The sequence below is a fragment of the Eptatretus burgeri genome, chromosome 4 (genome assembly GCF_056783735.1).
Source record: "Eptatretus burgeri isolate ZD-2024b chromosome 4, Ebu_testis_v1, whole genome shotgun sequence".
Lineage (NCBI taxonomy): Eukaryota > Metazoa > Chordata > Myxini > Myxiniformes > Myxinidae > Eptatretus > Eptatretus burgeri.
In genome coordinates this window covers 74,467,485-74,493,013 of record NC_140964.1, presented here as the reverse complement: position 1 = coordinate 74,493,013, position 25,529 = coordinate 74,467,485, and the positions used below count along the sequence as shown (strand labels likewise).

Sequence of the window (25,529 nt, the reverse complement as noted above, 5' to 3'; positions counted from 1 at the left end):
CATGGTTGAAGCCATCTCCACAGATGATGAGAATACTGTTGTGTTGGACTTATCTTCAGGTAGCTCGGAGGGAGGGGGGATGAATCTCTTTCACAATTATCTGATGATAGTGACTTTTGGGGGTTTCTGCCTGAAGATTTACATCAATACTAAAGTTAATTAGTATTTGGCAGAATGTACTGAACACATGTATCTGTTATGTTATTGGACTGGAGAGAGAGATACTTGCAGATAAATTAGTTTTGTTGAGACAGAAATGCATCAATAAACTCATTAAATTTGTGACTGTTCAGATTTTTTTTGGTCATTCAGCTTTGCAGCAAATAAAGTTTTAAATTTGTTACGAGAATAAATATTTTGACATTATTACTATGTTACTGGTGGATCCAGGTGTGGACATTCAAGTACAACCAACATGACAAGGTAATGGCAGTGAAAAGTCAAGATTTATCCCCATGTATATCTTGAACACAGTTCAACATATACATGGTCCAGGGTAAGGAATTCAACAGTCCAGGGGGAGAAATGGGTTGGACTTGTGTACGGAATACTTGAATGGTTCCATTTCAATGGCATACATGTAATGTATTGTACCGGCACATCATTCATGCAAATTGTCAGAACATTTGTCATGACAGGTAATAATCCACAACAACAAAGACAACTTAGTTCTAATACTTTTTAATGAAAAGGATTGTGGGAAAGTACTGTGCTTGAGAAGAAAGTTCTATTTCTCAGAACTTTGTGTTTGGCCCCAAGAAGGGCCGTTTAAGGTACATTTTGAAATTACATAGTTAGGATTCGGCTCAGTTTATTCAGATTCTTTGGCAGTTCAGTTTGTACGGACATTGGTCAATTTGGACCACATGTTAAAACAATTTACAAAAACTAATTCACAAGATTTAAGCAATTTTAAAATCAGCCCCGTGGGCAAAAATCAGCCCCCTCACCCCACATGATGAGGCCTATTTATCAGCCCCATCCGATTTTCAAAATGCAAGAACTGGTGTATGTGTGTGTATGTGTATATATATGTATATATATATATATATATATATATATATATATATATATATATATATATATATATGTACGTATATATGCATGTGTATGTGTGTATATATATATATATATATATATATATATATATATATATATATATATATATATATATATATATATATATATGTATGTAAATGTGTATATGTATGTATATATATATATATATATATATATATATATATATATATATATATATGTGTATATATATATATATATATATATATATATATGTGTATATGTATGTGTATATGTGTATGTGTATATGTATGTATATATGTGTATATGTATGTATATGTGTATATGTATGTATATATGTATGTATATGTGTATATGTATGCATATATGCATATATATATATATATATATATATATATATATATATATATATGTGTGTGTATATAAATATATTTCCACACAAACATGGAAACAAAAAGTACAATTATTATAAAATTAATATTTTCAAGTGTTAAGGTATTTTATCAAGTTTTATCGGTACCGTGCAGTTTGGGCGCAAATTCTTCCTGTACAGCCCGTCCGTGCAGGTCTCCACAAGGTGAAAAGGCTCCAAACGATTGAATTTATCTCGTTAAGGGTAAAATCTGCAAAACTGATGGCTGGGCTGGGGTTCCTTCCGTTGAAAGTTTCGCTTTCCGTAACAACGGTTATCTGACATTAAAATGATACTTATTTTGAAGATAACACGACAACAGAACGAACGATGGAGTGCACGATGAGTAAGGGCCATTTTCGATGAGAAAACAAAAAAGGTGCAATCGCGCGAGGAGCCATCCGAGCATGGATACGTGTTATATACACCTTAAAAAAGGATGAACCAACCGGACGCTTGTCGAACATTCGGTTTCTCTATTTTCAAGGTGCTTTCGCAACGAGGAACCTGAAAGAGTGTTTATTAATATTATCAGGCTTCTAAAATGACGAAACGCCACCGTCATTGAAAGGAAAATGTTGAAGGAGTGTCAGATCAACGTCGAGTTGGCAATGGAGATGAATCTGATGCGGGCTGGGAAACGCGGTTGGTGTTGAGATAAACATCACGTGATCCCCCTAATTACTGATTACAGTGAGTCGCCAATGAGACAGACAATTATTACACTTCTCAAAGTGGAAGAAAATCTGCTCCCCTCATGTTCTGTTTCGTTTTAAAAAAAAAACAACTTTTCCATTGATGTTGAAATTCTTCTGCAAATCAATTGCTATATATATATATATATATACACACACACACAGCTTGTTGTATATGTGAATCATTTTTTATTCATGACCACCGACACTGGTCCCATGATAATGAAATTGTATACAGTACTGTGTAGTATAGTATTGTACAGTATATTCGATGTGAATATGGAGTACAGTAGTGCATTCCCTATTTCAATTTCAGCACACTTGTGCACTCTAAACACTTCAAGTGACGATTTCCCATGAAATACACAATCATGTAATAATTATATCAATTATGGCAAGGTGTCATCCCATCCTCGCACTGTCCTCACCCGATCACCATTCCTCTGTGTTTGTTAACCCCTCCCGTACCATCTGCTCCTTTATTTCCTGTCTGAAGCTCATATCTCTCTCTCTCTCCCCCTCTGTCCATTTCTCTTTTTCAGTTTGACTCCTTATCCCAATTAACAGTCCTGCCCCCACCTACCTTACTATTCTGCCTTGTCATCCACCTGTCTCTCTGTCTTCAAGACTTCAAGTTTCAAGCGATTGCTGCATTGCGACTCCCATGGTACAGAGAGATTGGTATGTATGTTTGTTTGTGTGATTTGATTTAATTTGACGAACCAATTTACAGAGCAAAGCATGAATTTCTCGCTTCGGGTTAAACTGGGTGATTTGATATATATATATATATATATATATATATATATATATATATATATATATATATATATATATATATATATATATTTTGCGCTCCAGCAGTGTATCCATCCTCCAGGTGGGTTGAGTTTGCAAATTATTTACTTAAATGAAAAAAATGATATTCAGTAGACCGGATTTCAGTAAGACAATCGACTTATGGGTGGTGTGCATGTTTGCATAGATATGTGTGTATATATATATATATATATATATATATATATATATATATATATATATATATATATATATATATATATATATATATATATATATATATTGTTGTGGTTACCAGATTCGCAAACCACCATTCAGGTCCCTTAGGTGAGGTATCTCAGTAAGTGCATGTGTAGTTAGGCCCAAACCCGTTGTCTAGTGGGAATACATGTCATTTATACGTGCTGCGACTCTTCAGGATAGCCGTTTTTCTTTTACTATCTTTATTTTGGACCAACCGCCATGATTACCATCACAACCACAACATCAACCACCGACCACAACCACCGCTTCACCACAACCGCCACGACCTTCACGTCACACCTCGCAACCGTAGCATCGCCACCGTTCTTGCCCCGCTGTGGGTACCGGTGTTGGACTCGTGCAGGGCGCACGTTGAACAGCGTGTACAAAATCATGGATTTTGTGCTTCAAAAACGGATCAAAAACGACACACGCCCACTTTTTGCCGTCCAATCGGTGAGCGAGGGGCGAATTGGCCCCGCCCCCAGGGCGATCGATATATGCAAATTTGTGGATCAAAAAGCCTTCACGCCCACTTTTTCTCGGGCCAATGGGGAGCGAGGTAAAAGGTCAAAGGGAGGGGGTCAAAGGCGAAGTTACGGGGGGATAAAAGGACGGTGTTCGTCAGTCAAAAAAAAGGAGAACGAGAACGAGAAGGAGTCGGAACGGAGGGGACGAGTGTGGAAGTCTGGAGCCCGGCTCTGCAGTGGCTGGAGAAGCTGAAGCGTGTCGGTCGAGGGGGTGCTCGCGACGGTGCAAGGCGCTGCACGCCCGAGGGAGGCCGGCCGTGCGTCCCGGCCGAGGGGGGAGCGCACACCAGGGATAATAATGTTCCTCTATACCCCGAGCATCAGCAACCCCCTCCTGTTTCCCCCGCGCTGAGATAGTGCGACCAAGGGGGCCCCGTTCCCACCCCCTACCAGACACCGTCCACGAGGCCCGCGGGTTGCGGGGCCATCGCCGCTCCGCGTCTCATCACCAGACGGGTAGGCGCGACCCGGTCTCGGCCTCAGGCCCGCCTCATTCTTGGGGATATTCTTTCCTTGGTTTTGGGTATGTGTTGTCAGCGCCGTCTGTGAAGTAGAATTGTATAAGTGTTGCCGTGTGCTCGGTAGTCGGTATTAGCTCTGCACTGTGTTTTCACTTTTATATTTGCTTTTTTGTGTAAATGGAATTGTGTTTTCTTTTTTTGTGTGCATTTGGTGGAATTGTATTTGTGTGCTTCCCGTGTGCCGCGAATAAATGTGCTTTATTGTTGAACTGTTCTCCCGCTTCGCTTCGTCTTTTCCCCCATTGAATCCCCATCTTGCTTCACGTAAAGGGTTGGTAGTGGGCTGAGTACGCCCGATAATTAATCGAACCGACGAGGTCGACGATAACACCGCTCGGTTATTCTGATAGTACGGAACGGGTCGCTAAGTGGCCCGTGTCCGAAGTCGACCTGCGGCGAGGTGCGATCGCCCGGTCTACCCTCCGCGTGGGTACTTAGGTAGGTCGAATTTGGCGAGCAACCCTATCCCACGCGGGGCTGATTGGCTCGATCGCGGTGAGACCGAAAGGTCCACCCGTCACTGGTTCCCGGCGTTAGTCCGTGAGGGGCACGACTGGATTGGCCGTCCGGTGGGCGTCGGGCCGCGCTTCCAGTTACGTGGCCGTTCGCACGCCGGCGGGCGTGAAAACCGCAACACTGGTGTCAGGTCGCATGGCTACAAATTCATCGCCCTCCTCGCGGCACTGGTATCGGAGAACAGGAAAACAGGCTCTCCTGTCTCCAGCGAAATTCACGGGAATCGGTCCAGGGGTGAGAGAAGCGACCCCCGATTCCCTCCAAATTACGAGCGAGTTAAATTAACCCTTCACGAGAAGCAAGATGGCGTCTCAAGGCGAGCGGGAGCCGGGGGTATTAGAAATGTATATGTGTAGTAATGTAGAATCCATGGTCCAGGATGGAATCCCCGTGCAGGAAATGTTGATTGTGCAGGAACACGGACTCGCCCAACTGAACCCAGGGCCCGAGGTGGGTGCGGCAGCGGCCGCGGTGTATGGTATATATATATTGCTGCGGATTCGCGCCCGCCAGCGTGCGAGCGGCCACGTAACTCGAATCGCGGCACGTCGCCCACCGGACGGACAATCCCGTCGTGACCCTCTCGGACTAACGCCGGGAACGAGTCACGGGTGGGCCTTTCGGCCTCACCACGATCGTGCCAATTGGCCCCCCGCGTGGGATAGGGTTGCTCACCAAATTCGACCTACCTAAGTACCCACACGGAGGGTAGACCGGGCGATCGCACCTCGCCGCAGGTCGACTTCGGACACGGGCCACTTTAAGCGACCCGTTCCGTACTATCGGGATAACCGAGCGGTGTTATTGTCAACCTCGACAGTTCGATTAATTATTGGGCGTTTTTAGCCCACGACCAACCCTTTACGTGAAGTAAGATGGAGATTCAATAAAAGAAAAGACGAAGTGAAACGGGAAAAACAGTTCAACATAAAGCACATTTATTCCGCGGCAAACAGAAAGCACACATATACAATTATACACCAAAAGCAAATGTAAAAGAGAAACACAATGCAGATCTACTACCGACTACCGAGCACACGGCAACACTTATACAGTTTTACTTCACAGACGGCGCCGACAACACATATACTCAAAGCAAAAGAAAAAGGGACCACCCTCAACGATGAGGGGGGCAGACGGGCCTGGGGCCAAGACCGCGTCGAGCCTACCCGTCTGGTGATGAGCCGCAAGATGGCGGCGGCGCCCCGACTCCGCGGGCCTCGCTGGCACTGCATGGAATGGGGTGGGAACGGGGCCCCCTTCTCACACTATCTCAGCGCGGGGGGAAACAGGAGGGGGTTGTTGATGCTCGGGGGAATGAGGATATCTCGCTGGCTTGGGTCCCGCGACGAGCAACTCCACCGCTACCTCGGTCGCGTTACCGGCCTCCCCTCTTCGCAGCTCCCCGACTCTGACACGAGCGCCCTCTCGACTGCCTTCACCGCCGCCACAACTCTCCAACTCTCCCACTCTCCACTCTTCTCAACTCCGTCCAACTGCGATTCAGAAACTCTTTTTCTCTCCCGATTCAGAAACTCCCTCAACAACTGTCTTTTCGGCGAGCGAACGCGGCCCTTTATAGCCCCCGGGGCTTCGCTCCTTCACCTTCGACCCTTCACCTCTGGCTGGCTCCCCATTGGACAGAGGAAAAGTGGGCGTGAATGATTCTTGATCCGATTTCTCGGAAAGGCTGGTGTTTTTGCACCCGCTGCTCGGTGCGCGCCCTGTACGAGTCCAGGATCGGTGCCCACAAGCGGCGCGGGAATGGCGGTGATGCGATGGTTGCGAGAGCGAGATGTGACGGCAAGGGTCGTGGCTGTTGTTGTGAAGCGGCGTTGCGGTTGGTGGTTGTTGTGTGATGGCTGTTGAGACGTGGTTGGTGGTGGTTGTGGTGGTAGTAATGGCGGCTGGTCCAAAATAAAGATAGTAAAAGAAAAACGGCTATCTAAAAGGGTCGCAGCCCGAATGAATGACATTTATTCCCTCTAAACAACGGGTTTGGGCCTAACTACACATATACTTACAGAGATATCTCACCTACGGGACCTGAATGGTGGTTTGCGAATTTCGTCAACCACAACAATATATATATAACCGGGCGTAGTGGCGTGCGCCTGTAATCCGGCTACTCGGAGGCTTGGGTTGGAGGATCGCTTGAGGACGGGGGCTCTGCACTGGGCAGGGTGTGGAGCAGCCCGGAATCATGGCGAAACCCAATTCCTGATCCCTGTGTCGTAAGAGGCGACCAGGGTTGCGTCAGGAAGGGCATCCGGCGTAAAACCTGTGCCAAATCAGTATGCGGATCATAACAGATGATCCGCTGTGGCGACCCCTAACGGGAGCAGCCGAAAGATGAACAACATATATATATATATATATATATATATATATATATATATATATATATATATATATATATATATATATATATATATATATATATATATATATATATATATATATATATATATTGTTACCGATTCAGCGGTGATGGGATTCTGACGAGTGCGTCAATCGCTGTCCGCAACCAGTTTTGGTTTTCACACCCTACTCTCGACAACCAAATGTTACAGATTCGGCGCCACCCGAACCACCGCCGTCTCCGGGGTTATAACGCCGGCTGGTTCGGCACAATTCTCGGGTTACGCGTCTCGAACCACGATACCAAAATACACCTGTACTTTGCCAGCTGGGGGAATAGACCCGGTTACAGACTGGTTTTGTCAGAGACCGAGTGGAGTCTACCAGTCTGTAGCCATTTTGGTTTTTATATCCAAATCGAGTGCATCGTTCCTCGATGCGTCACAAATTAATTCAAATAAACTTCATACAAATCAGCCAGATTTATTGGGGACGTCGGGGAATACTACACAAGCAAAACATTCACGACAATGTTTTAATTAATCTATAACCCGTTCTTAACTAGGGAGCTACGGATTACGGGTTTCGAAGGGAACCCCAGCGAGATAAACCTTGGACAACATGCAGACAAGACACAGAGTACTTGTGATGTTTCATGGATGAGAAGAAAGTGTCAAAGCAACGAATGTGGCTCGTGACAAGCCGATATCTCTGGATTCAAGTGCCCAAGCTCAAACACACCACATGGCAAGATGGCGCTCGTCCTCCTTTTGTCGCACCGCCCACGCACACGGCCTCCGCGCATTCTGATTCCGCATAAGGTCGACGGCACAACACCGTCAGATCGATGGTGGATTTCAGCTGGTTTCGCACAAGGTCCAGTATACAAGTCCAGGCCTGACCTGTTCACCAGACCAGGCCAAATCGAGGTGTTGGGCTCCGGCAGGCAGATCGACAAACGTGTCGAGGACCTTCTCATGAAAGTCGATCACCGACTCGACGTGCAGGCAGCCACTAGTCGTTTCTCCTGCCTCGTTCACGAAGCAGATCGCAGACAGACACAGCCGTCCCCTACACAGCAGATCACAACCCCCACCAGTCATTTCTCATCCAGCCGAGGGTAGACTCAGCATGCTCAGGTCCAGTTTTCTCTCCCGGCCGATTCACCACTGCCTTTCCTTTTCTCGCTTGCCTCGAACCCCACTGCAGTTTTACTTCTTCAGTTTCACTTCTCCTTTTCGGCGCTCTCTCGCCTCAAAGCCAACTGCTCATCCAGCAGATCGCCACTCGACACTCGTCGTTTTTCTGTTGCCTTCCCGGCGCACGCTCGCCTCCAAGCCGACTGGCTCCTCCCTTCAGTTTCACTTCCTTCTCTAGGCCACCCCCCCTCTCAGCGCTGGGTGGGGACTATTGTCCGGAGAGAGGAAGGAAGAAGAGGAACCTCTCGGTCCACCACCAATGTACCAACGATGAGCAGCCTCTTACACCTCCCGACACACATGTAACGTCCATTTACCGAACAACCTGGCTAAACATGCATTTAATGGGGGATCTGGGCTAATCCTATATTTAATAACCCACGAAGGGCCATTTCCACAACACTACCCCCACCTTTCTCCCGAGCCTCCATCTGGGGCAGCCCACGGCAATGGCCCTGTCAAACGTACAGCACAGATCTCCCATTTACTCGAACCCACAGCATGGGAAGCACTTAACTCCAAAAACCAAAGTGTCACAGTGAGATTGGCATGTCCCTATCCTAGTGTGTCAGGTCACCAATCTAACAAACAAATTCACACTCTATGCACATTTCTTAACATTCTAATTATGGATTTGAATGGGAGGGCATTCAATTTTACTTTTAACACCAATATTGGCATAGGAGCAGGACATTCAAAGGTTCAAAGTTCTTTCACGTGTTCGCTCCTTCATGCCCCCTCCCGGCAGTATTGTCCATTCAGCCCTGAGGGTTTCCTCACTTCGTGGCCTTATTGGCCTCTCACCAGGTGAGTTCAGTCGGCCCAGTGGCCTAATCTCACAAAGAGTTCTTCGGCCCACTGAGCCCACAAAATGGCATGAATCTTCGGCCACAACGGCCCACAAAAGCACTTTGGCCTCAATGGCCCACAAAAATGCTTCAGCCCATATGGCCTACTCACAAGCAGCAGCAGGCAACAAGCCCTGCATTGGACAGCAGGTGACACAGAAATGGTGGCACGGTGATATCGATGGTAAACAAATGCAGTTTGGAGGTGTTCTTGAGGACGCAAATGGGTATGATGACCTCAGACCAGGTGAGATGGAGTGTCCCCTTAACCTTCCTTGCCTGACTTGCTTTGGCAGGACTTGTTTTGGTATGGTCTTCCTCAACCGTTCCCTTTTTTTCCTTTCCCTTTTTAGGTCATCTCTTTGAGTATGACCTTATCATATGGGTGTCGATGTCCTTCGATCCGTCCGTCCGTCCGTTCACAATGAAGTTGAAGTGGGAGATCTGGTCATAAGTGATCCTGATAGAGGAAGATGAGACATACACGATGGTATGACTTTCAAGGTCACTGAAGGTCAAGGTCAAGGTCACGATGCCTTTCAAGTTGCGAAAATGACGATTTTCAAATTCTATATCCTCCGCCATTTCTCAAGCGATCTTGAATTTGATTGTAGCATATGAATCTATGGGACAATATCTAAATTTGGTCAGGCCGGATTTTCGATATTCGCTTTCGTTTTCGTGTCACGTGACTTCAAAGTTGGCAAAAAAATGCGAAAATGATGATTTTTTTCTCGCAGAGATGACCGTCACTCCGCACGGGTGTATTTTTTTTTGGATTTATTTTATTTTATTACTGACAGGATGGTGTGTTTCTTACTCAACTGTTATCTTCGTGGATGTGTGCTCATGACATACTGGTGGCCTCTCTGGCACTTGGAGAGGGTGACCTCGCCTGGCCCTTGCCAAAAAATTTTCCCATCAACACTACTCATACCAGGTGTCACACATGAATGGTGTGGAGGAGAGTCCATCGAACCTAACCATTTACTTTGAGCTCTGGACAGTGCAACAAACCCTGCTATGGCTAGAATGATCCGAATGACCCATTTTTCTGAACCTGGCACACTGTTCCAATCTAGTAAACCTGGGCAAGGCCCTTATTTGTCTTTTTTCATTTGGTGGTGCTAGGCATAACTCGCTGGCTGGGGAGTGTGACTACTACTAGGCCTCTTTGCCTGCTTCCAATCGCGGATGGAGAACACCCAGCAACCTCGGGGTCCACCTGAGCGTGCTTCTGGCGCTCCTAACTAAGGCCAAGATCACATTTGCCACGGCGGCCGCAGTATTTCCACGGTCACACAATGTAGCAGTCGAGAGCCTGGTGTTGGCGCAGTGGTTTGGGCAGTGGCTTAGGACTCAAAAGGTCCTGAGTTCAAGCCCCGTTGGGGCACTGAACTAATATATGTATTATATATATGTACATGTATATATATACCAAGTCGAAAACACCAGGGGGTTGACTCAGCCTGCCATCCTTCCGAGGTCGGCGAAATGAGTACCAGTTGTACTGGGCCCGGTGTATGCCCCGGTTAGAATAGGTGTACCATATCCCTGTGTGTCGTAAGAGGCGACCAGGGTTGCGTCAGGAAGGGCATCCGGCGTTAAAACCTTTGCCAAATCATTATGCGGACAACAAAACGACAGTGGATCCGCTGTGGCGACCCCTCATGGGAGCTTGCTGAAAGAAGAAGAAGAAGAAGAAAAAGAAGAAGACAATGTAGCAGTCACATATGTTTTTATTTTTCGGGTAGCCGCACGGCGTTATTTATAAATCGTGGAGACCGAAAACGTGGGGGTGCCGGACGGTCTTTGATTTGATGTCGCACGGTGACCTTAGGGCGTCGCTGCGGCGGCAATATAATTTTCAAGGCAGACGCAAGGTGCCTGCAAGGCGACCACAGGGGGGCCCTAAGGCGAACGTGCGGCCAGACGGATGGTAACGAGTGGGTATATATACCAGTTCTTTTTTTACTGAAATAAAAATATACCAGTATTTTTATTAAGTGAATATACCATAACTACAATATACCGTGGTGCCCCCAGAATCCGAACGCCCCATTGTTTGAACAAATTGGAATCCGAACAATTTTTTTCGAGAAAATTTTGCCCTAAAAACCTAATACATTTTAAAAAACTGAACACAACGTGGCGTTCATGTTTGTTCACGTGTCTCCCCCACCTGTTCGACCCGCATCTTTGCGCTTTGTTCATTCAGTTCGTCGGTGGAAGTCCTCGTGAAAGCATCTCTCATGTGTCGATCGATACTTTAGGCCTCAGTCACATTTGCTCTACGGCGAAGATACGGCGGCCGTACGCCCTCTGAATTGACAGAAACGTGCGGCGGCCGCAGAGAAACTGAGGTGGCCTCAGGGTGGCCCTACGCCGTTTGGCTATATTTTACAGGTCTAAAGGTCGCCGTGGAATTATAACGCGGAGTTATAACTTTTTTCATTTCTACGTTTGCCGAAGAAATTTGATAAGCCGAAACAAAAGAACTGGTAAAAAAAAAAAAAAAAAAAAAAATTCACCCATTCGTTGCCGCACGTTCGGCTTAAGGCCCCCCTGTGGTCCCCCTGTGGTCGCCTTGCGGGCACCTTGCATCTACCTTGAAAATTCTATGGCCGTCACAGGAACGCCCTAAGGTCACCGTGCGACATCAAATCAAAGCCGTACGGCACACCCATGTTTTTGGTCTCCACAATTTATAAATACTCCGTGCGTCTACCCAAAAAATAAAAACATATGTGACTGCTACATTGTGTGACCGTGGAAATACTGCGGCCGCTTTATAATTGCAAGTACCCGTACATTTTGTAGACCCTCCGGCCGCCAAGCCAAATGTGACTTAGGCCTTACCTCGTGTTTTCACCTTCATTTGTGATGTTTGTTTTTTTTAATCATCTTGTGTTTTAAGTAAAAACAAAAAAAGCAATCCGATCACGTGGTGTGACGGACTGTCGGGCAAGGATTGAATTTCACAGCAAAACCGGTTGTAATTTGGAATATCCATGATTACGTCAGCCCGATGCGTTTGATGAAAGTGATTGTGGTTCTGCGGGCATCATGTTTGATGAGCTGCCCTGGGGGCAGCGCTCTCGCAGAGTGCGCGAGCGATCGGAACCCAGGCCGGAGCTCGAGCCTGTGTGGACCTTTGGATTGGTGATTGTACCAGTTTACATACAATACACCGCCACTGAAGGTCATTTACTCATCTTATTTTACCTTAAACATGGGGAATTTCAGTTTAAAGTGTCTTGAAAGTGGGATTCTTTGGGTCCACGAACGGATTAATTCACTCCATTATTTCTTATTGGGAAAATAATTTTGGAATCCGAACTTTTTGCAATCCGAACAGCCTCCTGGAACGAATTAAATTGGGATTCTGGGGGCACCACTGTATAGGCAAACACCTATACTCCGATCTCTAGCGGTAGTGCACGGTCGACGCAGACTGCCACGTAGGCCGTACGTAGGTGCACGGCGGGCATAGGGGAACCGTGCGTCGACCCTGCGTTGCCCACAAGTAGTCACACAGACAGCATGGCCACCGTACGGCGACCGTGGAAATAGTGTGGCTGCCATAATTGTTTGGGGGTTGGGAAAATTCATTTTTCATTGCGAAGAGCTTACGGCAGCCGCGTGAATAACGCAAGCCCACCGTACGCCCTACGTATGGTCGACGTGGAACACATCTACGTCATAGCTTGGCTTGTCGAATTGCTACGGCGAACGTAGAAATGAAAAAAGTTATAACTCCACGCTATAATTCCACGGCGCCCATACGGCCTGTAAAATATAGCCAAATGGCGTAGGGCCTCCCTGAGGCCACCTCAGTTTCTCTGCGGCCGACGCACGTTTCTGTCAATTCAGAGGGCGTACGGCCGCCGTATCCTTGCCGTAGAGCAAATGTGACCTAGGCCTAAGGGGTGGCTCTCTCTAGCCCCCATACTGTGCCCTCCTCGTACCCACACTGTACTCTCATAGCACCTACACTGTGCTCTCATGGCACTAAACCCTACTGTGCTCTCCTGGCACCTCTGACAGCCTTCACCTGCCAGGAACCCCCAAAGCCCTGGTGCCCTATTTCCCGACTCACCAACTTCCAACACCATGTCACACTCCCAGCCAGTACCACGATACCTTGGCCTGCACCTACCCCATAGCAGTCCACCTGCCCAATGGAACAGCAGCCAAAATCCATGTCAAATCCTCCAAGTCCCGCTAATCTACACTAACTTGGTTAAGAGACTCCTACCGACAGGGTACTTTGTTCGCACTCACTCTCCTCATCTGCACAATCACGCCATTCACCCAAACACTTTAGTCATTCATTCCACAGTGCCACACACCCAGCCCACAACACTATCCAACACCTTTCACTTTTATGTGAAAACAAAAACACACCAGTCCCTCGGATCCCACTTGGTCATCAAATTCAACTGGTACACTTTTTCATCAAACCCCAATCAATTTGTCTCTACGTCCGTCGTCCGCTGGCCCCTCCATACTGCCCTAATCGTTTATTTCCAACAATTTAAACAAGTCATCAAAATCTCTTCACCAGCCCATGGAACCTCTGCACCGCTCCAACCAGGCATTTCAGTCTTTCCTCAAACAAGCCACTCTTTGTCATCCACTTGTTTCAGGTGTTAACGCTCTGCCTGTAATGTCTCCACCACTCTTTTTCCAATAATCACCCAAATCCACTCGTGCCACTCTTATCCTTTCAGTAATCTCTGAATTTGCAACCACTCTCGATATAATTTCCAATCGAAATTTGTTACATCCCGATATGGCCTGCTTCTTTGGCTCATTGGAAGGGGAGTGAGGGAACGAATCCCTCATTACCCATTACATGACCCCACCGCCTTTCCGCCACGGCTCAAAGGGGTCACGTCTCAATTGGGGTTGTGGTCCACCCCCTCCTCTTCTCCAGGGTTCGCGGAAGTCAGGTAAACCCCAATCAGGGGAGGCATCACTGTGGAATGTTAGCTGGGCATCGCTGTGGAAGATGGAGCCACAGCGACTAATCTTTACACTTAAATCGATGTGTGACCAGATGCCAACTGCGGTGAATCTGGCAAAATGGAAATTGGCTGAGTCAGTAGAATGTGCCAAATGTGGTAGAAGAGAGGCATTAGAGCATGTACTGTCTGGTTGCCCGAAATCTCTAGCCAGGTATACTTGGCGACATAACCAGGTTTTGCGAGTGATTGTCGAGGTTACGAAAAGGTGATGTAATGAGGCAAACAAATCAGACATAAAAGAGAAGACCATTATCACGTTCATAAAGGAGAGTGAGAAAGTAAGGTGAAGTAACATCAAGGGGGCAGCATTTTGAAGCCAGGGTGGGCTGGCAGGTAGATGCAGATTTGGACAGAGCGCTGAGGTTCCCATCTCATATTGCAGTCATCCAACAAAGAGCTGATTTAATTATTTGGTCTGATGTGGTAAAAAGGATTATCATCGTTGAACTGACAGTACCATGTGAAGGAAATATGGAATGGGCATATGAAAGAAAGTTATGTCGGTATGAAGAGGTAAGAGAAGCATGTGATGACTGTGGGTGGATGTGGGATGTGCTACCAGTGGAAGTGGGTTGTCGGGGTTTTGTGGCAAAGTCTATGCTGAAGTACCTCAAGATGATTGGAGCGTCATCAAAGCAAGTCAAGAATACTGTGATGCAATTACAGGAGGCAGCAGAGAGATAGCCTCATTGTGGATTTGGAGGCAGAGGCGAGTGCAGTGATTCCATTCACACGTAAAGGCAGGTCTGTGGGGATCTATGTCTGGTCAATGATATCTGGTGGTTAGCACGTGGGCTGATGTCGCTTGGTGGTGCGTGTGCTGCACTGCTGGAGCCGCCCATGAGGAGCTGTATGGAGTAGGCCCCAAAACAGTGATGATACATGGGTTCCAGCTGAGGAGAGCGACATCGAGCAGTGTCCTGACACTGTATGTCCTGTTCCGTTTTATATATATATATATATATATATATATATATATATATATATATATATATATATATATATATATATATATATATATATATATATATATATATATATATATATATATATATATATATACAGGGTGTCCCCAAAAAATATACAACTTTTCATCTGCAAAGAGGATGGTCATAACATGTTTTTTTTTAAAGATATATGGCTGGATAGAAAGCTGAAAGGTTGAAGTTTATTGTACCAATGTCAAAATTGCCACCAAAATTTAAATTTTAGTGTAGAATCGTCGTTTTCTTTTCGACCGCATGTTCGATGTCGGCTCCACGTTGTCCGATCACTGCCTGCAAACGCGTTGTCATGTTCTCCATCACTTTGGGAAACGTTTCCTGAGGAATGTTCTGGATTTCTCGGTGGATGTTTTCCTTCAGCTGATCAAGAATCTGAGGCCAATGGTTTCCATAGATCCTGTCCTTGAGATACCCCCACAAGAAGAAGTCTGGAGGAGTAAGGTCAGGGGAATATGGTGGCCACTCAACTTCTTCGTAGAGGGAGATAAAGCGACCCTCAAAATGTTGGTTGAGAAAAGGCCTTGTTTCCCTGGCTGTATGGGGCGGTTCCCCATCCTGCTGGAACCACTGGGTTCTCATCTGGATCAGGTTGTTTCTCCTACGGACCTGAGTTCGTAGCTCAGGCAGATAGAATTCCTGAATCATTTCGCGATAGTTCCTCTGGTTTACCATGCAAGTGCATCCCTGGTCATCTTCAAAGAAGTATGGACCAATTATCCCATACCAACCAACCGCCACCCACATGGTGACTTTGAGAACAGATCGAGGCACCAGTTCAGTTGATGCATTACCAGGATTTTCAGTTCCCCAGTACCGAAAGTTTTGCTTGTTTACCTACCCGGACAAGTGAGCATGCCATTCGTCCGTCATGTGAAGTTTTTTTGAGGAAGTCTGCATCTTCCTCCAACTTTCCTGAGAACCAATTTGCAAAGTCTCGTCGTTTGCGTTTCTGTTGATCAGTAAGCACCGTTTCCGTTTGAATTTTGTATGGAAAGGCATGAATGTCTTGGCGAAGGATCCTCTGAACGGTGCTCTTATGAATGTTTGTCTCGGCAGAAAGTCGTCGAATTGATTTTGTTGGACTCTGAACGACCGCCTGTCTCACCTTTTTCACATTTTCTTCACTACGACCTGTCCTCTTCCGACCACTGTGACCCTTGGGAAGGTCAAAGATGGTTCCCACATTGGTAAACTTTGCGATAGTGCACTTTATTGTCTGAAAGTTTGGTGCATGGCGCAAGTGGATACCGAAATGTCTCGAGTAAAGACGTTGCACCTGTATGACACTTTTCGTCTGGTGCCAAAGTTCAACAATTTTCGTCTGTTGTTGTATGGTCAGTCTTGGCATTTTTCTGGCGCTTGCTTGGAATCAAAATAAACTTCAGGGTCTCTGCCACAAGAAATGAAGCATTGGTGACAAAATTACCGCTTTTTTAGGATCAAACGAAGCATTTTAAAAGTTGTTTATTTTTTTGGGACACCCTTTGTATATATATATATATGTATATTATATATGTATATCTCTTCTTCTTCTTCTTCTTCTTCTTCTTCCTGACGCAACCCTGGTCGGCTCTTACGACACAGGGATATGGTACACCTATTCTAACCGGGTTATACACCGGCCCAGTATACTGGTACTCACTTCGCCGACCTCGGAAGGATGACAGGCTGAGTCAACCCCCTGGTGTATTAATTCAGTGGCCCAACGGGGATTGAACTCAGGACCTTTTGGATCCCAAGCCGCTGCCCGAACCACTGCGCCAACACCAGGCTTATGTATATGTATATGTATATGTATATGTATATATATATATATATATATATATATATATATATATATATATATATATATATATATATATATATATATATATATATATATATATATATATATATATATATATATATATATATATATATATATATATATATATATGGATATAGATGTATATATATATATATATATGTGGATATAGATGTATATTATATATGTATATATATATATATATATATATATATATATATATATATATATTTGTTTACATACATATGTGTATATATGGAAAGACCTCAAACTAAGCCGAGCAGAGCACTGCAGGAAAATCACATTTTAACAACCACTTTGATGATTACAACATTCAGTCTCTGTTAATCAAGAAAATTCCCAATAAAGAAATGTATATCCTCTTTGTTATGCTTTTCAAACAAAACATGGAGACACGTAAAATGAGAACGGCACTCCGTCGAGCGCACACCTCTGCCAAGCTGAACAGTTAATGTTTTGTATCCACTGATTGGTCAGATTTGAATCTGGACCTGCACCAAAATCGAATCGGATTGTTCTTGTTACCTCACCAACTCATCCACCTGGTTTTGTCATCCGTCCACAACTTTTTCAGAAATCATGCTCTGCAATCCCACATCGTTTTTGGCCCTATCTCTCAATGGTGAAGAATCACTTTAATAATTAAAAAAAAATCCTCTTATCCCCATCCGGTCTTCACAAAAAACGAATAAATTCGGCCTTATTAGACATCCAACTTGATGACCAAGTTTCGTCCGAATCCGTCCATAACTACTGTATTTAAGATATTGTTGCGTACCGGGGACCGGTGGGGAGAACGACCACTAGGTGGGGGAAGTTATGTCGTCTCCCACCAGACTCCCGGAATTGCAGGCCGTCGCTCACAGATAATTCCGTGACGCGGCGGGTCGCTTCGCCGACCGTGGACGCCAATACCTCAACCGTGTAGCGTAGGTCTTCCTGCCAGGTGTAATCAGTTTACCTAATTAACCACGCAGTTTCGACTACCAGGGAACCACGCCCTCGGTACGCCTTGCCTGAACCGGATCACTCTCCCAACTACGGTAGAGTACCAACTACTAACTCCGGATCAGATGCAGCCAAGTGGAACTGCCAAGGACTTACTGGCTGGAATGAACAGATTATCGGAGATAAAGACCCGGCGAAACTTAGATCCGAACCATGCTGGACCAATGAAGGAAAAGACAAAAACGAACTGGGAGCATTTCTACAATTATTTATTTACATTAAGCGAGGAAATTCATTTGGTGCAGGAACAGGTTTATTGGTGTGTTATGCAGGGGAGAGAAAGAAGCGTAGTGCGACAATTTTACAGCAACCTACAAAAGAAGACACAGAGCAGACTTGTCACGAGAATAAAACAGTCAAGATTTACAATGATCAAATAACTTATACAATGCTACTTTCAGACAGGCGCCACACACTCAGACGCACACTCAGACAAAACAACCCCAGTTGAATGGCAAGGGACTTTTGCAGCCACGGAGGGAGGGAGCTGAGGTCGCAGTTCTTTAGGTACCTGAACGTTCTGAGGGAAGGGATGCTCCATGGTGCAGCACCCAACAAAGGTCGTGCAGTTTGGCCGACAGCCGCACGTGTGGAGACCGTGTCTGCGAAGGAGCCCGGGTAGAGAGCGCGGAGTCCAAGTTAGAACGGGGCAGCAGACAGGTCCCAACGAGAGACCCGGTCAAGGTCGGGTGTATTCGGAGCAGCACAACAGATGGGCCACCGAGGCGAGATGTGGGTAGGCACTCCGTGATCACGACCTTCCTTCTTCAAACAACAACCAAGGGACCAACTCAACCAATGACCTTCCTTCTTTCTTTGCAACCAGCCAACGAACCCACCGAACTCTCTCACTCTACCCTGAGGATGGTGTCGTAATTTATAGATCCCCCTGGGCAGGGAGGGGCTTTGGTGAAGCTGACGTCACCGTCTGTCCTGATTGGACAGGGCCTTCATGGGGTCCGCCCTTTCTGGGCGGGATTTCGGCCAGGCCGGGAAAGCCCGCCCACTCCACGTGTGTTTGAGGAAGGTGGATGGTGGTACAGCCAAGATTGAATTGGAACGTTTGGGGAAGCCGAAAAGGAACTGAGGACGTGAAGATTCTGCCTCGGAAAAACGAGGCTCCGGAGACGCAGGTGGACAGTGGTACGTTGTTGCCAGCGAACTGAAGGCTGCAAGCGCTATGGTACTGTGGATCATAATGGAGGGGATATAAATATTTATTAACCTAACTTAAAACCATCGCAACGCACCCCTTTTGCTTCCCACTACACACAAGGAGGGGTTCTATCTGCACAGATACTTAATGTCATAATTAACTTCGGGACATCTGTATGTTTGTATGCATACGGTTCAGAGAAACGTAACAATATCATGCAATATTGCTTTTAGCCCTGTCACTCAATGGTATGCCTGGTGTTGGCTTAATAATGGCTACAGAGGTTGGCTTGGGATCGTCGGATCCTAAGTTCAAATCCTCCTTGGCTGTTGAATTAATGCCAGGTGGGGTTGACTCTGCCTGTCATCTTTCTGAGGTCGGCAAAATGAGTACCAGCTTGCTGGTATCCTGTGTTGGAGTGGCGACCCATCCAGAATTGTGTCCAATAGCCAAGGAGACTGCTTAGGCAGCACCAACGCTCTGTCCAGATTATGGTACCAATGGATGGAGTATGAATCTGTGTGCCTCTGTCCTTGCTGCCCTCCCATCCCCCATGTTCCATTAATCTCCAAGGATCATGTGTTCGTTCCCAAGGGAGAACCATTTGGCTATGAGTCCAGGAAACGGCACACCCCCCTGAACACGACAATATTATTAAAGGAAATATTTACATGATAAAGTCATTGTATCCACTTGCTTGGAAAGAAGATGGACAATCGTGGCACTCGATGTAATCATAAGGTGATCTAAAGTTGTGTGATTAAGTTATTTTATGTGGATTATTCACTTTTGTGATGACCTTATAATGTAAGTGAAAGCCATTATCTTCCCATTTGGGGAAGTTTGGGGGGGTTGGGGGTTGGCATCCTTATTGCTGTCCTTTGCATTGTTCACTGTACATGACATATTCGTTCTTCTTTGCCAAGAGTTCAACACTCTCCAGGATTTCGCCATTTTGGGGAGTCCACAGAACATTGGAGGAGAGTCCATAGGAGTATGTTCTACCTGCTAGGCCCAGTGTTCATAATGTGATCTATGTTCGGCTGCGTGATGACCCAAGAAGCAGTTGCAGTTGAGGCATTTCTGCCATGTTGCGGTTTGTTTCTCTTTTGATTCCTGGAGCTCTGCTGCATGGCTGATGTCTGAAGAATGGTTGCACTTCCGATCAAAGTATACTTTATGAGGGTGTGGGCTAATGATGTATCTATGAAAGTCAAAAATAAAATAAACACGTGAAAATAAATTCCCCCTCCCATCGAAAATCAAGATAAAATCCCCCTTTCCCCCTCCCATCCCAACCATGAAGGAGTGGTCCTGCACCAGTGGAAATTGGCAAAGACCCGAGTCCACTTATTTGTAGTTTGCTGCCATTGCCACACGTTAACCCAGTTGAGGACAACTTTCCTGATTCCACTGGAACAGAAATGATGTTTTTGCTCTGAAATTTTGTAAAAGGGAAAGTCGTTTTGACTCCATTTCATACGAATTTATATCAACCTTTTTGGTGAACAGTAATGCATGCTGGTGTGGTTTTCTTGGTTTGGCCATCGGTCTCCATGGCCGTTTGTTTTTCCGACAAGGATGAGAAACCCGTTCATGCAGATTCTCATATTTCATCAGCTTGCATTTGGCATTTCATTGTTTCAATATCAGCCGCACCCTTGTCATGTGCCTTTTGCACAAATAAAGACTGTTGTGTCGTTGATTGTCATTCAGTGAGAGAATTACAGGGAAGTACTCATTTCCCATTTCCACTTGTACACACACGACCGTATGACTAACCTAACCACAAATAGTGGTTAGGTTAGCCATAGAGTGCTGTGTGTACATGTTGGCTTTGGCTTTGTTGGTATGTGGAGCTGTGCATCCAATTGTGCAACCTTGTTCTGTACTGGGCTTGTGATAACAGCTTCAGCAAGCATACGTACTAAATATACCTATAGTGATGAAGACCTCTGGTGAACGAATCGGTGTTAGCTTCAGGTCATGGGCTGAGTTGTATATGTGAGCATGCACTGAATGTTGTCCAGGTGGCACCATGTGTCAGGTGGATGGAGTATGTTATTGTTCTGATCGTGCCATTGTGGTGAGCCTGTTGGCTGGTTAGTCTTTGCTGCTCAGAAGTGCTTGTATGTCCCTCTGTGCAGCTTCCTGGATTTACTCACAGCATAGTTGTCAGTGGAAGTGCATTGTCTCAGGTTAATTAAATGGATATTGTCAGCAATGGAAAAGCAAGGATATTTACTGGCTTACAGCAATTAATCATCTGGCTGATTGATGATGGCACAAATTGCTGGCCCTCAAATTCATATTCTTCGATCTTCTGTGATAGAATAACACTCACCCCTTTGAGTTCTAAGATGTATCCCTCCCGAGGGCCAGTATCTTGCAGAGCATTCAGAACCAAATTGGACAACGTGCTTACATTGCCACATTTCACTGAAGGGTTAAACAACATGTACTTCTAAAGAGTGATGGAGAGCAGGCAGTAGCAAACAGAGGGCAGGTATTGTTTCAAGGAGATAAAATATACAGCAAGAAACAGGTGAACATGGGACATAAAGAGTAAATGGTCAAGGGGAATGATAAAGATTGCAGATTAACTTGGCGGACAATGTGATGGTAAGCTGTGTTTGAAGAACTCGAGGAAAGGACAAGATGAGACGGACACCATAAGACAACATAAAGAAAGTACAACATGGCAGAGGTAAGTAATAGGCTAAGACTAAAGTGAACAGACATACAGCAGGTTATTTGATGAATTCATACAAACTCTGCTGAGCTTGGAAAAATCATGATGTGAGATGAAAACCAATAGTACAGTAGATTAAAGAAAAATCGTTCAGATTGTGAAAAAAGTGTGAAATTTGGCATACATGTCCATTTTTCATATGTTCTTTCATATAAGAGCAGGACACACCTGATCAGACTGCATTTACGGCCGCCATCTTGAATTTCAAAATGGCCACCACCGAAACGAATATTTTACGATATCTCGGTCACCAAGAGACCGAGCAAAATGAATAAAGAGTCTAATCCAATGTTTTCACACACAAATAATCAAATAAACACACTTAAAATGCTCTATTGTCAGTCTTTCTGCTTTAAAATGACATATACACTGTCCCAAGTATAGTTCATCTGGTCTCGATACAGTTCTGACTTCAATCTGTCTGATAACATATTCCTGCACAATGGCAAAGTTCGGTGCACGGGAGAGATGCACAGAAACATTGGCATGGTGGTCTGCATGTCTTTTTGCAGCCCCATTTGATCAGCTCTGTGCAGGATTTGTCCGCCTCGGCAAGTACTGTCCAGAAAGGTATCCGCTGTTCAATGGCGTTCTTCGTCCATCCCCAGTCGCATGGGCTTGGTACCTGCTGCTTAGATATCAGCGCTTGGCCCCAGATGTTTCCTGTCTGGTATGTCGACCTCTTGATATGTTCCGTGAGGGCTGCCTTTGTGGGGGGTAGGCGATCTATTTGTCTTCCTTTCGTGAACAGAAGCTTCCTTGCCTGATTCACCTCGGTGCATTCACTGGTTCTATCATAAAGACATATGACGAACCTTTCCAGTTGACACACGTTCTCATCTGAGACTGATGAAGGCTCTTGGGATAAACTCAAGAAAGTGTCCGTTATATCAGGGAAATTGGTCCAGGTGTCCCAAGCGGTTTTCTTCCCAATACCACTGAATGACGACGACGTGTCACAGCCAGTGAAGGCACGGAAGAACAGAAGAGCTTTAGCCTTATTTTCACCAAGACTGTTTGCAATCGTGTGAGCCGGTATTAACCTGGAGTGTTTCTTGACTCCATATGCAACCCATAGTTCGTCAAGGGATAAAGCGTGAAATATGGCAATAGCAAGGACAACAACATCGGTGTCGACTGACCTGATCAGGATTCTGTGATGGCCATTTTGTGCACAATGGAGAGGATGCAAGAATAACCTCATATCGGCTTCTTCATGGTTGCATGGAGCTAGAGAAGATTCTATGTTGCACTCTTGGGAAGAGATGACATTGGTATATTGTGTGCTATGTAGCTCCTTCTCTTGTGTGGATAACTTAGCGACGTACTGTGACAGGAACTAAGTGGTTTGCATCATCATCATCATCATCATCATCATCATTGGAGCAAGCTATTTTAATCGCTTCTCCAATGTCAGAATTAAGCATGAGGACCACATCTCTTCCTTGAGTTTGAGCTCTCATTTCTGGGATTAAGCACAACAGTCTCTCCTTCAATCGTGTTGTTTTGACCTTTCCAGAAAAGTCTGGATCTTCTTCTCTTAATCTGGACTCGTAAAGTCGCCCCATATCAGACAATCTGAAGACTGGCAACGTTTCATCTTGGCGGAATTATTCTATGTACGAAACTAGCTCACCAAGTATTAGACTATCGACTTTAGTGCTTTTGGTGTCTCTTACATGCTGAGCATTATGTTTTCGCACACGGTTGGTGACGGAAGTCAGACATGATAAATGATACCTAGCATCTAAGGCATGCATGTCACCTTCGGAGAGCTTTCCCAACAGTTTCCTATCTTGTAACACATGTGCATATCGACGAACTCGAATATCAATTTTGTCAGTCCTTGCATCATGGAGATACTTATTTGTGTCATCTTCTTCACAAAATAAACAATTAGATGTCCTTGCCATTGAACCCATGCTGCGTCACCTCGTCTTAACAGGACTTGTCTCATATTCCAGGTTTTCTTTTGACTTCTTTTTCTGAGCACGTTGGAGCTTTTGTTTGTCAAACCTGTTTCTGCAGCTTTTGTGCCATACTGCCTGGTTTGTTCTGAGCGTGGCTTCAATGCTATCTCCACTGTCCCACTTCACAATGTCAATATCCTTTGGTAAGGCATCAATTTGATGAAACTCCAAAATATTCTCAGCAAATAGTTTGTAGCCGCATTCTTTATCACTTCCTCTATATTTAGCTATGCTGGGATTAACAAGCTTTTCTTCGGTGTCCTGTTGGCAAATTGCACACAATTTCCAGTCAATCAAGGCTGCTTTCTCTGGGCATTGTCTTTTAGAAGACGCACCTTCACCAGCATCGATTATCTTGCACTTTTTGGACATCCTTATAGCATGTCAGTGCAATGGTATCACCGTATCAAATGTCCTGAAAAAAGGGGGAACAATGTTAGTCCACCACCATTTCAATTTACAACATATATTTCTGCTTATACACATCTAAACATGCATACATCTCATTATTTTCAGACAGCAACTGATTTTTAGTGCATCAATTGCATTACAGATCATATTCATGCATGCAAAGAGTGATAGTGATTGACACACGCACAGGGACGTTCTCCGGAACGCATGGATCGACTGACAGCTGGAACGACCGCGGACCATAGTTTCAGAGCGAATGACCGACAGACGCTTCGAATTATAACACCTTTGAAAACATTATATTGAAAATTACATTGGATAAAGCCATTTCTACACGCTCATAGCATTTGGATATCAAACATCGAGCAAACACTTTTAAGTATTTAGTTGTTTATGAAAGGGTCTCATTTCGATTTCAAAGCAGAAAGACTGAAAATGGAGCATTATAAGTGTGTTTATTGGATTCCTTGTGTGTGAAAACATTGTATTAGACTCTTTATTCAAGTGCTTAGGCCTCTTGGTGACCAAGATATCGTAAAAATAGTTTTGGGTGGTAGCCATTTTTAAATTCAAGATGGCGGCCGTAATTGTAGTCTGATCATGTGTGTCCTGCTCTTATATGAAAGAGCATGTAAAAGTAGTCATGTGTACCAGTTTTCACACTTTTTTCACATTTTGAACGATTCTGGTGAAATGTTGACTTAATCTACTGTACTACAATAAGAAAACAGGTCATGATCCTCTCCACAATTGAAGAGGAACAAGCCTTGGCATCTTGCTGGACAATGCTATTGTCAAGGGCTTTCATAACTTCTCCTTCTCGGGATTCATGGTGATATATAGGATGTCCAGCCCACAGAAAAGAGCGATTGTGTCCTGCATTCCATGCTAGTCCTGAATATTGTGAGGTGCTTGAAATCAAGCAAGGATTTTAACAAGTGAAATATTTCCAGTCAATGCAACATTACACACTGCACTTTTTGTGTTGAGGCTTTCCTATCGAGGAAGGCGCAAAGCACCCCACCCTTTATGTGGGATGATTTCTCTGTATGCAACTTCAATATAGGGACTGCAAATTCGTTTCTCAGATTCTCCTGGACGAAATTGGTTGGAAATTTCTGAAGTAAATCCTTTGTACGTCAAGGTAATATGTTCCAAATTTCAGCAACGTCCATTTCCGCATTCTTGAGTTTTTTTTAATGAATGTCAGGT

General features: G+C 45.1%; 2 protein-coding genes across 4 annotated transcripts in view; one reads left to right on the top strand and one right to left on the bottom strand.

Annotated features, from left to right (window-relative positions):
• IAH1 (isoamyl acetate hydrolyzing esterase 1 (putative)) overlaps nt 1–1,855 on the bottom strand; it is a 45,312-nt gene extending 43,457 nt beyond the window's left edge. The window contains exon 1 of one of the 2 annotated variants that reach the window (XM_085878690.1): nt 1,559–1,855. The gene's annotated coding sequence lies outside the window, so the exon portion shown is untranslated. The remainder of the gene's footprint in view (nt 1–1,558) is intronic. The other variant, XM_085878691.1, reaches the window with a different exon arrangement.
• Nucleotides 1,856–1,874: 19 nt separating this feature from the next.
• The window catches only part of LOC147028365 (microtubule-associated protein RP/EB family member 3-like), a 38,957-nt gene continuing 15,302 nt past the window's right edge, over nt 1,875–25,529 (top strand). The window contains exons 1-2 of one of the 2 annotated variants that reach the window (XM_085878693.1): nt 1,875–1,937; nt 2,688–2,826. In XM_085878693.1, coding sequence (XP_085734819.1) covers nt 1,890–1,937; nt 2,688–2,826 — 187 coding nt within the window. In that variant the 5' untranslated portion in view covers nt 1,875–1,889. Of the gene's footprint in view, nt 1,938–2,011; nt 2,144–2,687; nt 2,827–25,529 lie in introns of those variants that run through there. The other variant, XM_085878694.1, reaches the window with a different exon arrangement.